General features: G+C 40.3%; 2 protein-coding genes across 2 annotated transcripts; both read left to right on the forward strand.

The window, feature by feature from the left end:
* The first annotated feature begins 252 nt into the window (after positions 1-252).
* On the forward strand, positions 253-6,103 carry phyh (phytanoyl-CoA 2-hydroxylase). Its single transcript, XM_083906864.1, has 9 exons — positions 253-399; positions 1,658-1,722; positions 2,138-2,248; positions 2,489-2,657; positions 2,796-2,877; positions 3,856-4,037; positions 4,423-4,572; positions 4,679-4,810; positions 5,392-6,103. The coding sequence occupies exons 1-9, from the start codon at positions 310-312 to the stop codon at positions 5,443-5,445; spliced, it is 1,035 nt and encodes a 344-aa protein (XP_083762990.1). The 5' UTR covers positions 253-309; the 3' UTR covers positions 5,446-6,103.
* Positions 6,104-7,593: 1,490 nt separating this feature from the next.
* ucmaa (upper zone of growth plate and cartilage matrix associated a) lies at positions 7,594-14,477 on the forward strand. The gene is made up of 5 exons (XM_083906649.1): positions 7,594-7,722; positions 9,128-9,187; positions 9,284-9,376; positions 12,197-12,295; positions 14,052-14,477. Exons 1-5 carry the CDS (start codon positions 7,665-7,667, stop codon positions 14,138-14,140), a joined length of 399 nt encoding a protein of 132 aa, XP_083762775.1. The 5' UTR covers positions 7,594-7,664; the 3' UTR covers positions 14,141-14,477.
* Positions 14,478-16,160: the final 1,683 nt, after the last annotated feature.

The following is a 16,160-nucleotide window of genomic DNA, read 5'->3' on the forward strand; positions in this document are numbered from 1 at the left end:
ATTAAGTAATATTACACATATCAATGTGGCCTTAATGTCCCGTCCTACACGTAAAAAATAGGATTAATATGATCATTTGTGTCGAATGTGGGGGGGGGGGGGACTATTCTTCTTAAAGCTGCTCTATATTTAAATTTGTTATTTTGATTTTATTAAAGTCACTTCATCGTGGTGATTTGAGTGATAGTAGTGTGAGTGGAATGTACCTTTAAAGTGGGAGCCGAGCGGTGGGTCTTGAAAATGCAGCCTCTGTTGTGACCGACACGTAAAGTGGACTTTCCCCTGTTTACCACAATCACTTGCAGAGAGATGGATCGACAACCGGACAGGAAGACGTCTCGGGCTTCGGAGAGACTCAAGCTGCTCATCAATCACCTCGATCGATCACAGGCTACGATCGTATCCTTTTTATTACGTCCCTTTTTATGCAGCCTCATTCAGCGGAACATTCTGTCCCGCTATCCGAGAGAGGCGCGGCGAGCTGCGGGCAGCAGTGGTGGGTCAGGTCGGGGTGTCTCTGCTGTCTGCAGGCCCGCAGTCAGAGGCAGTTTGAAGCTTTTAAGGATTTAAAGATGAGAAGTTACGTCTTTGTTTATTCATTGAGGCAGTTTCTACTGCAGCAGCTGATCAAGTTGGTCTGATATGCGATGCGTTCAAATGTTTTCCCGTCACTGCTTTATCATGCGGACGAAAGAAAACAATCAAAGATCAGATGTTTGTGTTTCTGTTATGACAAAAACACACCGTTACTTATTTTACATGCTCAGAGATGTTGCAGAATGAGGTTATTCATGAACATTGTTTGGCACAGCTGAAAAAAATAAAAAAAATTGTGTAATACGGTGGCGTTTTCTCATTTGCTGGTGTTTTGGGGTTTGCAGTGCGTTTGCCCCTGTCGGCCACCGTAGTACAATAATAATAATAATAATAATAATAATAATCTAATATGTAGCTACATCATCTATGTAACCATTATTGTTGTTATTATTATTATTATTATTATTATTATGAACATGGTATTACATAACTTACACATTTTTTTCCATTCATCACTTTCACAAAGTACTACAAGTAAGCAAATAAACTAAAATATTTAAAATAAATATATATATATGTATATATATACATATATATATATCAGTCAGAGGCACGAAAAGATCTAGACAAGATTAAAGACACACGCAAATGGACAGCTTAAACAACGTGTTATCGCTAACCTTTATAACACAAAACATACATATAAGGTGCACACACACATACACAAGGACTGGGAACATATACTGCTCTATTTTAGATTCTATAAAGGCTGATATTTGTGTCATTTTAAGTGTCTCATTTTTATTTATTTTTATTTCTTCAGATTGTTCTGTACTGCATGTGTAATAAATGACAGTGGTTGCCAAACTGGGGGAAGAGGAACCCCTGTCAGTACATGTCACACTGTCAGGGAGTCCATGAAAATTAAAAGTTTTCATTTAAGTTATGATATTTGCCTATAATTTTTTTAACTGTGTTATAAAGGTCTGTGTACAACAAATAGCAAAACACCATTTATTTGTTATAGATAACATTTAAATTATAGTCAACTTATTCAAAGGGAATATACATTCTTTAAGCTGCTGTTACTTGATTTTCCCCCTTGACTGTTTTTGCTCAGAGAGCTTCGCCGACTTCAGCTCTCACCTCCACCTCCAGCAGCAGCAGTCAGCCACAGAGACTGAGGTGAGGATCCGCTTTAACTGACTCCAGAATTGCACCGCAGCATTTTGTCACCTCAGGGTAAATGTTCTTTACACACAGCATGTTTATTATTCACCTTTGTCATAGTTGGCTTCAGTCAGGCATTTTTTTTTAGTCTACAGTGGAATCAATGCGTCACCATGCAAAGCTCAACTGATGTCAATTTGATATGAGTTTGCTTGAGGAGTGACTGTTTTTCATAGCCAACATTATTAACATTATTTTGAAAGCAATATAGTTTAAAATGTCAATGACAGCTTTTATTTATTTTTTTATTCTCACTCTGCACCTCATCCTTTGTCCTTGCACTGTGAGTTTAGTGTGCAGGAAAGAACAGTGTTAGTGTCATTGTAATACAATAGTAACCACAGTGTTTTATCATATTTTGCCTTGGCAGATATACTTTGCAGAATGACCTGCTGACTCCAGAACAACAAGTGTTTTATGAGGAAAATGGCTTCATTCTCATCAAGAATCTGGTGTCCGAGGAGGACATCAACAAGTTCAGGTGACCATCACAAACTCTGGCAACTGCAAAGAAAATAATCACTTTACACCCAGTGTATAATGGAATACTAACAGAGGTAATTGAGTTTTCTATCATAAGGACCATCATCAACCAGTTATTTGAAACTAAGGACTCACTCTGCTGTGTGATAATATTGGAAATACTCACCTTTACTGACCAGTCTTTTTGGACGTGTTGTGAAGTGCTTAATAATGACCGCGATCTGTTTACTATCTTTAGGAAAGAGTTTGAACGCATCTGCAGAAAGGAGGTTAAAGTTCCCGGGCTGGTGGTGATGAGGGACGTGGCCATTTCAAAGTCGGAGTTTGTCCCTGATCAGAAAGCTGTCACCAAAATCCAGGACTTCCAGGAATCTCCTGAACTGTTTCGGTACTGTGCCCTACCACAGGTACAACAACATGACACATGACCAGTAGTTAAAGTTGCAGAGTGGTCAATTTTTAAAAAATTACTTCAATGAAAATAACAAATAATTGTGATCTTTATACCGATCAATAATAACTTGAACTTTATTTTTTTATGTCAGATCCTGAAGTATGTGCAATGTTTCACTGGACCAAACGTCATGGCCATGCACACCATGCTGATCAACAAGCCTCCCGATGCAGGTGAGGGAATCACATATTTCCTGCCAGCTCTCTAGTCACATGACTGGTGTTCAGAACTGATCATGCATTCATATGACTCCAGAATAAATGGAAAGATTTGTTCCCCCAATGGGAAATGTCATGTGAACTGAGAATGTCTGAGAGAACATTGGCAGAATAAAAGAAAAAACGAAGCTGTGATTCATTTATCAAACCGGAAAGTGTGATTGTGAAACTGTGAAATTCTGATTGTTTTCCGACTTTTATAAGAACAAAGAATCTGTTAATTAAAACATATGTACAGCAGATGATTTGATTATGGTAATGGTCTGTATTTATATAGTGCTTTTCTAGTTTGGATGACCATTTAAAGGGACACTGTGTAGTATTTATGGGTTTATATGACCCAAAATCCACTTTTGTACATAGTATACATATTATGTGCTCCTGCATTGTCTAGTCGCTGTATAATATTCTTTGTTTAATTTTCGTAGTGTTTCAAAAAGTCATGTAAAATAACATGGTCGCGGGCCGCTACTGCATTGCCACGACGCCATGTTTCTACGGGAGCCTGTATAGAAAAACGCGAGAGAACAAATCAAGCGTTGCTTTACTTGTAGCGGAAGTCCCGCCTCCACTCTCTCCGCTTCGTCTGCTACGGCCGCGGTAGCTCGCCCTCTCCCTCGCCTCACGAACCTCATCTGCTGACACGGAGAAAGACGACGAGGACGACATTTGACCGGCTGAGGATACCATAGCGCTCAGGGAAGGGAGGGGGTGAGCAGAGGAGCAGTTCTTTGTTGTAAATTTCAGCCTCTCCTCTAGATGGCACTATAAACTACTTACTTCACCTTTAAAGCTGCTTTACACTACAGTTTTGCCATTCACTCACACATTCATACAGCACATTTTCTGTGACACATCTTTCATACCCATTCACATGCTGATTATGTTTGTAATACGATTGTTGTATTAACATCTGGTGCATGTGTGTTACAGGTAAGAAGACATCCCGTCACCCGATGCATCAGGATCTTCATTACTTCCCGTTTCGACCAGTCGACCGGATTGTCTGCTCTTGGACGGCGATGGAAAGAGTGGACAGCCAGAACGGCTGCCTGGTCGTCCTACCAGGAAGTCACACCGGCACGCTGCAGGAGCACGACTACCCTGAGTGGGAGGTATGGATTGACACTCACACAACAATACACTTGGTGTTTGTCACCGTGAAGGATCCTTCCTTCGTAGAGCAGTTCCTGCCAAGTCAGGTCACTACATCATTGAGAAGGTTACACGTAAACATGCGTAAAAGTTACGATATGTGCTACATTTGTACATTTAAAAAAACTTCAACAAAGATTATGAAACATGCACGAGCACAAGGATTGTGGGTACTTGCGCTGGGGCTGAGCATCCTGCACATTTGAACAGCATTTCAGCAGAATCTGATGATATCCTAAAATATCCTCGATTAAGAGCCATTCGAACGTCCTGCCTTGACTTTGAGAAACACCCACTACCACACACTCACATATACATACACCACAGCACTGTCTCTGTGTTCAGGGCGGAGTTAACAAGGCGTATCACGGAGTGCGAGACTATGACCCACAGCATCCCAGGGTGCATCTGGAGATGGAGAACGGTGACACCGTCTTCTTTCACCCACTGCTCATCCACGGCTCTGGCATGAATAAGACGCAAGGCTTCCGCAAGGTACTGCACTACCCACAACGCACCTGGTGTTGTAGCCTTTACCCTAGACAGCTTAATAAAATCACATGTTTCAATGAATTACACAACTGTGTGTGTGTGTTTCCAGGCCATCTCCTGCCACTACGCCAGCTCTGATTGTTATTACATTGACGTGAGAGGAACCACACAGGAAAACATCGAGAAAGAGGTTTTGGAGATCGCAGCCAGGAAGTACACTCTGGACAGTATCTCATTTGCGGTCAGACATTTACATTCAAATTGTACTTAAAAAAATAAAATAAAAATAATTTCTTCATAACACAGTGTGCAAAAGGCTTCAAACAATTTGGCTACTTAGCACTGTTAACACACACGTCTACATGACTGCCTGTTTCCGGTCAGTTGTTGTTGTTAAGACAGAAGTTTAGTGAATAGCCACCAGGGGGCAATACTGTTGGTTGCAAAAATAACTATGGGAATTAAAAAAAATAAAAATAACTACTTCTGTAAACATTTTCTGGTGATGTTAATGGTCTCAATCTCTATTTTCAGGTGTTTAATGGCACCTTTATTTAACCAGGTAAATCCCATTAAGGGAGACCTGGACAAAATAGGCTGCATTAAAACACAGAATAAAAACAATGTCAAATAAATAAACAAGGAAAGAATATGAATGGAAAAAATTAATTAAATCGTTGCTTTGTTTAATGTGGACTGCAAAGAATGAGGTGTTTGTTTGTATATTTCTTTTGTCCGTCCTGCATCCTGCACTGTAAATTAGCATATTCCTGCAAAAAAATGTTTTAAGGTGAACTGACCCTTTAACCTTTACTCCAACAGGACACTTGGGCTCTGCGAGGGCGCCTGGTGCAAGGAGAAAGGATTTCACTGTGAGATGAAGACGCTGCACGGCCACAGTCCCACCAATTACTGAGAAATCAGAGCAGATTGATTCAGTGATTATTTTTTCGTATTTCCGCTTCTTATTAGCTATGACGTGAGCTGCTGCCTTTCTTGGACAGGTCACCCTTGTGAAAGAGCTCTTAATCTCAATGGATCTGGTAAAAAAAAAAAATAATAATTGTAATTGTGCTTGTGCCTGTAACAGTTTGGGTATACGGTATGTTCTGGAACAGAGGCAAATGGAAATGTGAAGACAGGAACTAATGTATAACATAATTTATATTCATCCCATCAAAGGTATTACTAACAGTAATTGGAGAATCTAGCACTTGATGGTTTTTAAACAACTTACAGCATTTTACTGCACAAAATGGCATTGGAATTGCTAAGCTAATAATGCTAATAATCGGAATGCACTGTGACGTGTCGGTCACGACGCCGACATCCTCAAAAGGGATTTTAACTGCACTGCACACGTAAGCAATTACTTGAACCAGCACTTGTGCCTTATAACGTATCACAGTGCACATTGTCTTGTTTCTGTTGAATGACAACAGAAACATTTTAATAATGGGTGAATGGATATTGTTTGTCTTTTCAATTTAAATTGTAATGTTTTAATAGATATAATAAAAATTGCTGCTATACATTTAAAATATGAATTGTTTTTTGTTTTTCTATATTAAGATTAACAAGATTCATGCTAAGCAATGATCAAGTGATATATTGATTAATGCATTTGGTTTATCAAAAAATAAATACATCTAAGCCTATGATTGCAACATCTATTTTGCACAGCTGGAACTATACAGCCCACACTGCAAGGCATTATGGGTAGAGGGGTCAATGCACCTATCATGGATGTATTATAAAATCTGGATAGAGCACCGCTCCCTCTGCCTTGAAGACAAGTTTGTCATGGTGGCCACACAAGGTACTGCAACAAAAAATCCCACCTGAAACTCTTCCATTTAGCAAGCTTGTGTTGTGAGCAGTTCAGTTTTTCCTAGTCAAAACAGTGAAGTAATTTTCATTTGACAAATGCACTTTTAGACAGAAGTCAAGTGGAAAAGGTCACCTTGTGTCACTGGAGTGTGACACAAGGTGAGAGGGCAACCAACAATCTCCAGGGCTGCTTTGATTACACCCTGAAGCCTCTTCCTGTTGGTCTCAGGTCCCATACCATACTGTGATACAGAACGCCAACAGGCTCGCTATACGTGATGGGTGGAAGGTCTTCAGCAGTTTGATGTCTAGATTGTTCTTCCTGAGGACCCTGGATGGACAATGTGGTGGTCCTCCTCACTGTTGGGTCCATGTCTGGATCGCTGGAGATTACATTAAATACACCTGACATACAGTTAATAGTGATCGTGTCAGCGTCTGTAATGTGACTGTACATTTGCTAATTTGAAAACAGCTTAAAGGTTGCAGGTGTACCGACAAAGTGGAGTATAATTTCAATGGTTTGAATGTGTGAAAACAAAGCAACTTGAGGGTAATTCATATCCGTGTGTTATTGCGATTAACTAATAGAACTAGCATTTATCAAAATCTTTGTAGAGTTTTCCATGTCCTCCGAGATGAACAAAGCTATCCAGGCCCTGAATGGACGCTGGGGTTCGGGTTCCGCAAAGTGGTGGCAGAGGTGTATGACCAAGACCGTTTCAACAGCAGTGACCTGTCTGCGTAAAAATAAAAGTTCTACAATAACAATTTGGGCTCAAAAATCCCAAACCCAAATCGTTTTGTGTTGCAATGTCATGTATTGGCTTTTTTTTAATCTATACAAAAGCCCAATGCATTAGCAATTGCAATAAACTCTTTGTACAGCACATCAGCTTCATGCCCTGTCTTGGCACCACGTGAAACTGTATTGTGCCCAAATAGATGGACAAAACTTCGCAAAGTGCCAGAAACAATTTTTAATAATACATTCATTATTTATGGGCTAATGGGCCGCGGGCCGGTCCAAAGGGCCTGATCTAAGTTGAATAGCCTTGTCTTAGGCAGTTGAGATTCCAGCAGACTTCCCTTCCCCTCCCTGAGCCTTTCTCCCTCTCTTCCTCCTCCCACTCCCTTCCTCCTCTCCCCCTTCATCTTCCTCTCTCCCCTCAGTCTAGTCAAGTGTGTCGTTCGGTTCAGTTCAGTCCAGTTCAGTTCCAGTTCAGTTCCAGTCCTGTTCTGACCTGAGTTTTTTTTTCTCCAACATGTTTTGGGCTCGAGTCTTCATCCTCTCTGTGCTCACCACCCTCCTCCTCCTCACCTGTGAGTATGTGTGGCTGGTTTTTTTTTTTTCGATATCACATCCTTGGGGGAGATAAACAGAAATGGTTGGCAGGAGTACATCACTGGTTTGTGCAGTTGGATCTTTAAACTGATCACACTTTTGGACTTGACATCAGCACATTGCATTTGTTAAATCTTAATTGTTTCATCTTTTTGTTGCGTCAATGAAGTTGTTGAAACTACCTAAACTTTTGCATTGTTGCTTTACCTCTACTTTTATTTTATCAAAGTTACAGGTAGGTGAGTTGGACAAGTGCTAAAACAACATTTTCTCAGTTATTTTGACATAAAAAAAATCTACAGAGATGTAGAGCTCAGTAGCAAACTACCTGAGACAGAGTCATCAGTTTGTTATTGTCTTCTGCCGACCAGAGCTGTTTCTTGCTATATGCGGTCTATGCAGCTGCATAGGGCCCCGCAGCCACCAGGGGGCACCCAAGCTTCAAGTTCAGACCCATATTTTATTTTTTTATTTTTGAGAATTAAAAGTACCCATCTTTATTTGCATGTATTGCATGCATTCATTATGCATATATTTGCAAAGCATGTACGTGTTCGTTGGGTAATCAGGTAAAAATGCCATTATAATCCATTTTATTTATTTAGAAGTAAGTTTAGTTTTTGTTTTTTTTAACTGTTTTTGAATCGTGGGTTAAAACTGTTTTATGTTATGCCACCTTGTTATGCTACCTTAAAGTTTATATTAAACATTGTTCAAGAACATACTGTATCTGTTGCATTTGTGAATGTACAAACTGCTGCATCATCACAGAATATATGAAAAAGTTAGGAATCTCTACCTCGAGTTTGAAAAAAATAGGGGCCCCCAAATAGTATCTCGCAGAGGGCCCCCAAACAGCTAGAAACGGCCCTGCTGCCGACTCCCAGGAACCTTTTAAGAGTAATAACAGCTGAGCTGAGTGTGGAGCTGCAGAGCGTCACTGCTAAAATCTAATAAAGTGATCCAGTGAATTCACTGCTGCTGCAGTATTGTCAGTTTGGTGTGAAAAAAACATTGTTAGACGATGCATGTGTGAACATGTACACACGCTGAACACCTGCAACACAGAGCGTTATGTTAAATATGATAGACGATTAGATGATTAGTTGTGGCTGTTTTAATAATTTTCCTCTTATTATGGCCAAGATAACCTGGTAAAAACACAAGTTCCCCTGTATTACAGATGTATAGGCTAATCTAACTGTAGGGAGGAAGCTTCATCTTTTAAAGGATGATAAAATCATTGATCTTGTGTATGTGCAGGTTTTGTGATCATTTAATTAGAGACATGGCGTTTGTTTTGTGTGTGAATATAATACGTATAAAAATATCAAGACAATCCTGAGCTTTAGTGCAAATAACAGTTTCTTCTCTTGCCTTTAGATTCCAATGTGGTGGAAAACGCAGCAGTGCCAGACGGCTCAAAACCAGCTGATGCTAAAGGTGCCGCATGTTCAATACTTATTTTACACACATATATATATATATATAATTTTGTCCTTTATGTGTGACCTTGAACATCTGACCTCTGACATTTAGGCACATCACAGCGAGTGTTCATGCCTGTGTCGGACGCCTCCAACTTTTTTAAACGTCGCAGCCGGCGCTCAACCCGATACTATGAGATCCTAGGTATGTTTCATATATGTTATGTTATATATATATATATTTCAACCACTGAACCCCTTTATTTCAGCTGGTACTCAGTATATAGAGATATTTTGTAGTATTATTGGTTGATTTTGGTCCAAATGTTGACACTTTGAGTGGTAAATATGCTGCCCTCTACAGGTTCAAATATTGCATATTGCTTTTCCTGCAACATTTTCTCTTTCTCCCCCAAAATGACGACTATACTAGACTATTCTACTCTACGTTTCTTCACTCTTATCTGCTATACTCTACTACTACTACTAATCTACAATACTCTAATCTACTACTAATCTACCAGCCAAGGTTCAAATCCATAACCTTCCAATTGGGAGAGCCAATCTGCCCTTACTCTACTCTATACCATATTCGACAGTACAATAGTCTACTCTTCTTTACTATACTCTACTACTTTATACTACTCTACTATACTCTGGATATATAAAGGGTCTTGGCTAGGGACACAATGGCATAAAGTGTCAGGGATCAAATCCCCGATCGTCCAGTTGGAAGACAGCCACTCTCCCACTGAACCACAGAAGCCCCTTACTCTACTTTGCTCTACAATATTCTACAGGGATTTACTTTACTCTATGATACTCTTCTCATATTAAAACGCTCCTTGAGTTTTCATGAGCTGGACTCGCAAGTGACATAATGGACCTTTGTCATGGGTGGTTGTACTGACCCACAGTGTATCTTTTGTCTCTGGAGGCCTGCTCAGGGGAAAACATGTGCTTTTCTGATGAGTTTCCCAGTAAAAATGTCAAGGATGGGAAACCAATGTTGCTGAGTTGCTATTGCTGCTGAGTATTGGCATGTACTGATCATTTCTCACTCTTTGTTAACTTTCACAAATCTCTTTTTTTAGACACTGAAATGTTGAACAGAGTGATTATTATTAGTTTGTCAGAGTGTCCTGAGTGTGTGACACTGATGCTGACAATGGAAAATGAGTTTATAATACAGAGAAACTGAGTGTTGCTCCATAGTACCCTGTGACTCCTTCTGCAGCCTCCAGCTTGTGTGTCTGTGTGTGTGTGTGTTGCTACTGTATAGAACAACACCTGCCTGAGTTTCCACTACTCTGTCTCTCTTTCTCTTGAACACAGTCCACAGCCAAAAACCTCAAACTATACAATTTGCATAATTTACTCACACAAACAGACAAACAAAGTTCACGAGGTCAGACAAACCATATTTGAGGCTGTCCACCGTGGAACCACATCAACCACTCTGGCACCGTTGGGTAAAATCAACCACACATAACACCAAATGTACTTAAATATGGCCGTTACCTCCTAACTATACCAAACCTTTCACTCATTTGGCTCATGGATTCCTATGCAGATGACAGACAGGACTCATTCCAGAGGAGCAATGCTGCACGAATTTAGCTTTACTCACTTTTAGAATCTTAATGGAACCGTTTAGTGCAGAGGTTTTCAAACTTGCGGCCCATTTAGCATTTTATTGTAATATACTGTATAAAGTATATACACACATTTATTTTTGAAAAAGCATGACAAATATTGTTATTGCAATATCATGATGGAATATTGATATCATTTTAAGCATTATATCGCCCACCCCGACTGAACAGTTGGACTGATTTGAGTTTGAGACCCCTGCTTTTCGTTTAGTTTAAAGGTGCCATATGTAAAAATGTGGCCGAAAACGGTTACTACAATCAAATCCAAAATACCAAGGTCTTTTAGGTTTCGTTTTTCTGACGTAACTGGCAACCCGTGGTTGCTCGGCAGCTGAGACTCGACTGACTGCAATGATTGCTAGACGGCGGTAGGTGGCGTCACATGACGCCAAAACATGATTTCAAAACATAAACATGATTTGCAGTCTGCAAAATATTTTTTTTAATGCAAATATTTTGGCTGTACTGTTGTTGTTGGTGAGTTTAGTTTGTTATATGAACATTATTCCTGAGTCTCTGTGACATATTAGGATATTTTTTATGGCAAGTTGCTTTAGATTTATTACATAATGCACCTTTCATAAGTTTAAATGTGTGTTATGCAGTTTGCTCAGGCTCAGGACTGTGTCAGTAAATCTAGGAGAAACTATTCAACATTTGATCAAATCAAAGGGGTAAGACTGTTAAACTATAATCTACCAGGGAGTGTGAGTGCGTATATGTCCATGCTGGTTTACAGAAACAACAGCAAACTTGGCAAAGTCTATGTTGATCATGTGTCAATATCTCATACAACCGTATCTCAAAAAACCTGACCTTTCCCTTTAATATCGCTCGTGCTATGACGGGAAATAAAACTGTTGTGGAAGAAACTTGATCACACCGTTATTCAAATGCAAACAGAGACACTAGATCGGGCATTTTGCTACATGATCCATGATGGAGATAAAACAAAGGCACAGAATGAGCCGATATTTGCATGTATGGTTCATAAATGAAGGCATGATGAGGAGTTGGTGTGGAGGTGAGCGACATATCAAGCAGTGCAAATATAACACTTGTGTTGCAATCTCTACACTTGTAGTTCAAGTTAAATTGAGTTAAAACACAGACAGTGTAGGCTATTAATGTCTAGAGCAGAAACATCTCACACAGGGACAGTGTTGACAGAGCAGGAGGGAGGTTTGGGTGTTGACACAATTCTATTACATTGCACTACTGTGCAAATATGAGGAGCTTATAATTTTTGATAGGGGGTTTCCAGTGAACAGTATAGAAACAGCAATGGCTGCATCTGCTTCATCAATTGCCACCGTAAGAGGGGATAAAAGATTAAAAAAAAAAAAATCTCTGACCTCTTCTCTTCACAGCTGAGCAGAGGGTAAAGATTGCAGCGAATGAGCGGTGGAGGGAGTACAACGAGGATCAGAGGAGTCAGCGTGAGAACTATGCTGAGGAGGCCCGTGATGGTAAGACCTGGATGCAGCGGCTGTCACTTCCAATAAGAACGAAAGAGATCAACATGGAATAAACAAGGTTGAGAAGAGAAGGTTGAAAATACCAACAATTTGTGCATCTAAAAATCACTCCGGGTCCAACAAAGACAGCAACTTATCATATATGAAGACTAAACTTAGCTGATCCTTGTGGAAAGCCTTGAGTCTTCACTTAGACATCAGCTGTCATGAGCTTCGAGTGATGAACGAACCTCTTGGGAGCCACGAGCCTGTGGCCACAGCAGAGGGCCCGAGACGCCGCACCAATTCAAAGTGTTCATTTGCGGTTGACCCCATGCTGACAGTCTCGCCTGCTGCCGTCTGCTCTATATGATGCAGTTGCACTGACGGTATCTAAACTAAGAACTGCAAAACCACAAAGACGTGACTGGGGTTTATGTATGTGAGAGAAGCGGTGTTTGGGGTCAATGGATTATTTTAGGGAAACAAAAAGATGTGCACCAATTCAAAGGACACAAGTTATGTAGAAACTGGCTTATAAGTTTACACCACTATTTTATTTGTTAAACTGTACTCACACCTTGCCCGCAGAAAGTAGACAGAAAAAAGTAGAAACTGCAAAACTGAACATTTACTCCACTGCTAACCTAATTGACCTCCGCCAGGCGTTTGTTCGTCTGTCTGTCTCTTAGCAACATAATTTGAAATGTCACGGACGGATTTGGCTGAAATGTTCAGGAAATGTCCGCAATGGGACCAGGAACAAGTGATTTTGGGCGTGATCCGTACACGCTGTGCGCCGGCAGGGTGTATTATGTAGGCACTGAGCTGCCTTGGCGGAGGTCTGGGCTCTCCTAGTTTTCATATGAATTAATAAAAATATATTTAAAAAAAATGTTCATGTTGCACTGAAAATAATGCTGGCTTTGCTGCCACACTAGCATCAGTTAACACTGAATCTGATGACTGATGATGAATAAATCAGTTAAATGCCTAATACCTGGCTATGTCTGTATTTACTGGGGACCGTATCTATGTTCCCCAGGTCCTATGTTCCCCGCTTTGTATGTTACCGGGGAACATAGGACCCTTTTTTAGAGAAAGGGTCCTATGTTCCCAGCTGTTCACCCAGACCCTACCCCTTACCCTAACCCTAAACCTTTACCCTGGAGCTCCTCAACCAGGCTTCCACAAAGTGGGGAACATAGGACCTTTTTTGGGAAAAACGGGGAACGTCGGACCCGGGGAACATTGGTACTACCCCATTTACTGACACTAAAACGTTAGCTAAATGCTAACAATTTAAAGGACTAGAATTCATGGTTTTGAAAGAATAATGATATATTTGTTTCTGGATTTGCAGAGAAAAACAAAGTAAAACATTGACACATTTAGCAAACAATCCCATTTACAGCTGGCAGCTCACGATTATTAGGACATCTTTTCAATCATATTCCCCTCTTCTATTATTTCCAAAAAAAAAAACCTTATGAAACAATTACCAATGTGGACATTCTCGGTTTCTGGCAACGTTGTTGTCCAAACTAGTTCCTGTTTGGTCTCGAACAGGAACGCTAGGTCACGTTGCTAATGCTTATAATGGCACAGCGAAATTTAGACCCATGACAAACATAGTTTAATCAAGGGACCGATGTTAATGAGGATGGTGTTAGTTTTACCATCATGACCCCACTACCGTCTTACATAGAAAGGGGTTTATTAGGTAGAGATGACAAATCATTTTTTAACTTTATTTTCTAATCCACAGAGGGAAACGAGAGAACGAGGGAGACCAACGAGCAGGTGCGAGAGCATCACTATGACGGCCGCTATCCTCGCTACTACTGGTCCCACTGAGCTTTGTCGAGAGCAAGAGCGACAGGAACTGACATTTAATTAACAATAATACGGTTTCTTTGGCTTTATATTAAGATAAACTGTGCAGTATGTCTCCATGTCGAACTGTAAAGTGTATTAAAAGTGCACTTTTTCTTTTGTATCTAAGCCAAATGTTATCATATTGAACATAGGGTTTATGTTTTGCATGCTTGTTTTTTTTTTTGCTAAGTTTTACATATGCTTTGTCCTTTAAATAGCACGGAGCATTGACAATAACAGATCAACCGCTTATATAAAGACCTTTCTTGCTGAAGGGGGGATTGTGGTTTTGTTTTCATAAAGAAACAAATAAATATGATTTTTCTGATTCCGAGACCAGTGATGTGTCTTATACAAGCTTGCACCGTCTGGTATTTGGAGTATTTCAAGGGTGGAGAGGGAGGGCGGTGTGGAATAAAAGAAGATGAGGTGAGCTGCAGAAGTCATCAGGCTGAAATGATTCCCACATTCCAGAGTGGAAATATTAGACACAAACCTGGCAACCAAGAGACAGGAGAGTGGGGGAATAAAGAGCAGCGGTGGAATAATGAGCACAGAATAAACCTTCAAAATGATCCAGCACTGTAGAACTAAAAAAAAAACTGGCTTTTTCAAGATTATAATTCCACCACAGACATTTTCTCTTTTAAAGGCTGTGTGGATTTGGCTCGGTGCGTGCCACCAGGCCTTGGTATTCACTGCACCAACACATGGAGCGTGTTAGAGGACGTCTGTGTCCTGAGGCTAGGTCAGTCCACACAAACACTAACACTAAATGTGTTTCTTACAGGAGCAAAAATAAAATTTACAAAAGAAAACTGCCTCCTCTTTATATTCCACCTGCTTCCACGTGGACCACAATACTTTTAGCAGCGATAGAAATAAAAAATATAACAACAGGATTCCAGCAACTCCTGACATTAACCACTGGATTATCTGTTGACCACATTTTAACTTCCAGTACATAATAACTGCAAAATAAGAGGAACTACTTTCTGTCATTTGTCTACTCTACTGTGCAGGAAAAATACATTAAAGTACCATAGTTATTTTTGGTTATAAATATTGAGTTATTTTTTTTACCCTTTCCAGCTATAAAAAAATGTTAGTTTTCATATTTATTTATTTATTTTTAATAAAGGGGACGAGACATAAAAGTAAGAGGTGATTTAAACTCGTATGTATACTCAGCAAAAATATAAACGCACAAACTTGAAATGTTGAACAAAAATAGAATGTCATGACATTTGCTCAGATTCTTGATGCATTTGTTTATGGAATGATTTGACTACAAGCTCAGTATTTCAACTTACCAGAGTCATGGAGCATGGCAGAGTGGTGGTCAATATGCGTGACCAGTACACAGACACTCCTTATGGTCTGCTCAATAAAAGGGCACACTAAAATGTGGACTTTTGTCACTTGTCAATATGCCACAGATGTCACAAATCATGAATGAGAGTGCCATTGGCATGCTGAGTGCTTGGGTTGAGCGTTACAGCTGTGGCAACACAACTGAATGTGCATCATTCCACTGTCAGCCGCCTGTGGACTCGTTTCAGAGACACTGGAACAACAGCGAACCGTGCACATGCCTGCCGGCCACGTGTTACCACGCCCCCCACTCAGGACCGGTACATGCGGCTCCAGCACCTCCGTGATCGGTTCCGCCCAGCGACCAGAACTGCCAGTGAGACTGTTGGTCTGCACAACAGGCGGATTTCAGCGCAGACGGTCAGGAACCGCCTGCGGAACTTGGATCATCGACCCCCATTGTGTTCTTCCTGCCATTACTCCAGGACTTTTGTTTTGAAATTGATCCCAATGCTCGCAAATTAAAGCCACTTTATTGATAAAGTTGTACTGTTATTTTTGGATAGTTGCTCTGTTTTGTCACATAACAATAACTACAAGTTTTTCTTCTTGCGTTTATATTTTTGTTGAGTGTACATAATAGGGCATTCTCACAGCAGACACAGAGCATCTGTGTGCTCAGAAA

This window comes from Microchirus variegatus (genome assembly GCF_963457635.1).
Source record: "Microchirus variegatus genome assembly, chromosome: 20".
Classification (NCBI taxonomy): Eukaryota; Metazoa; Chordata; class Actinopteri; order Pleuronectiformes; family Soleidae; genus Microchirus; species Microchirus variegatus.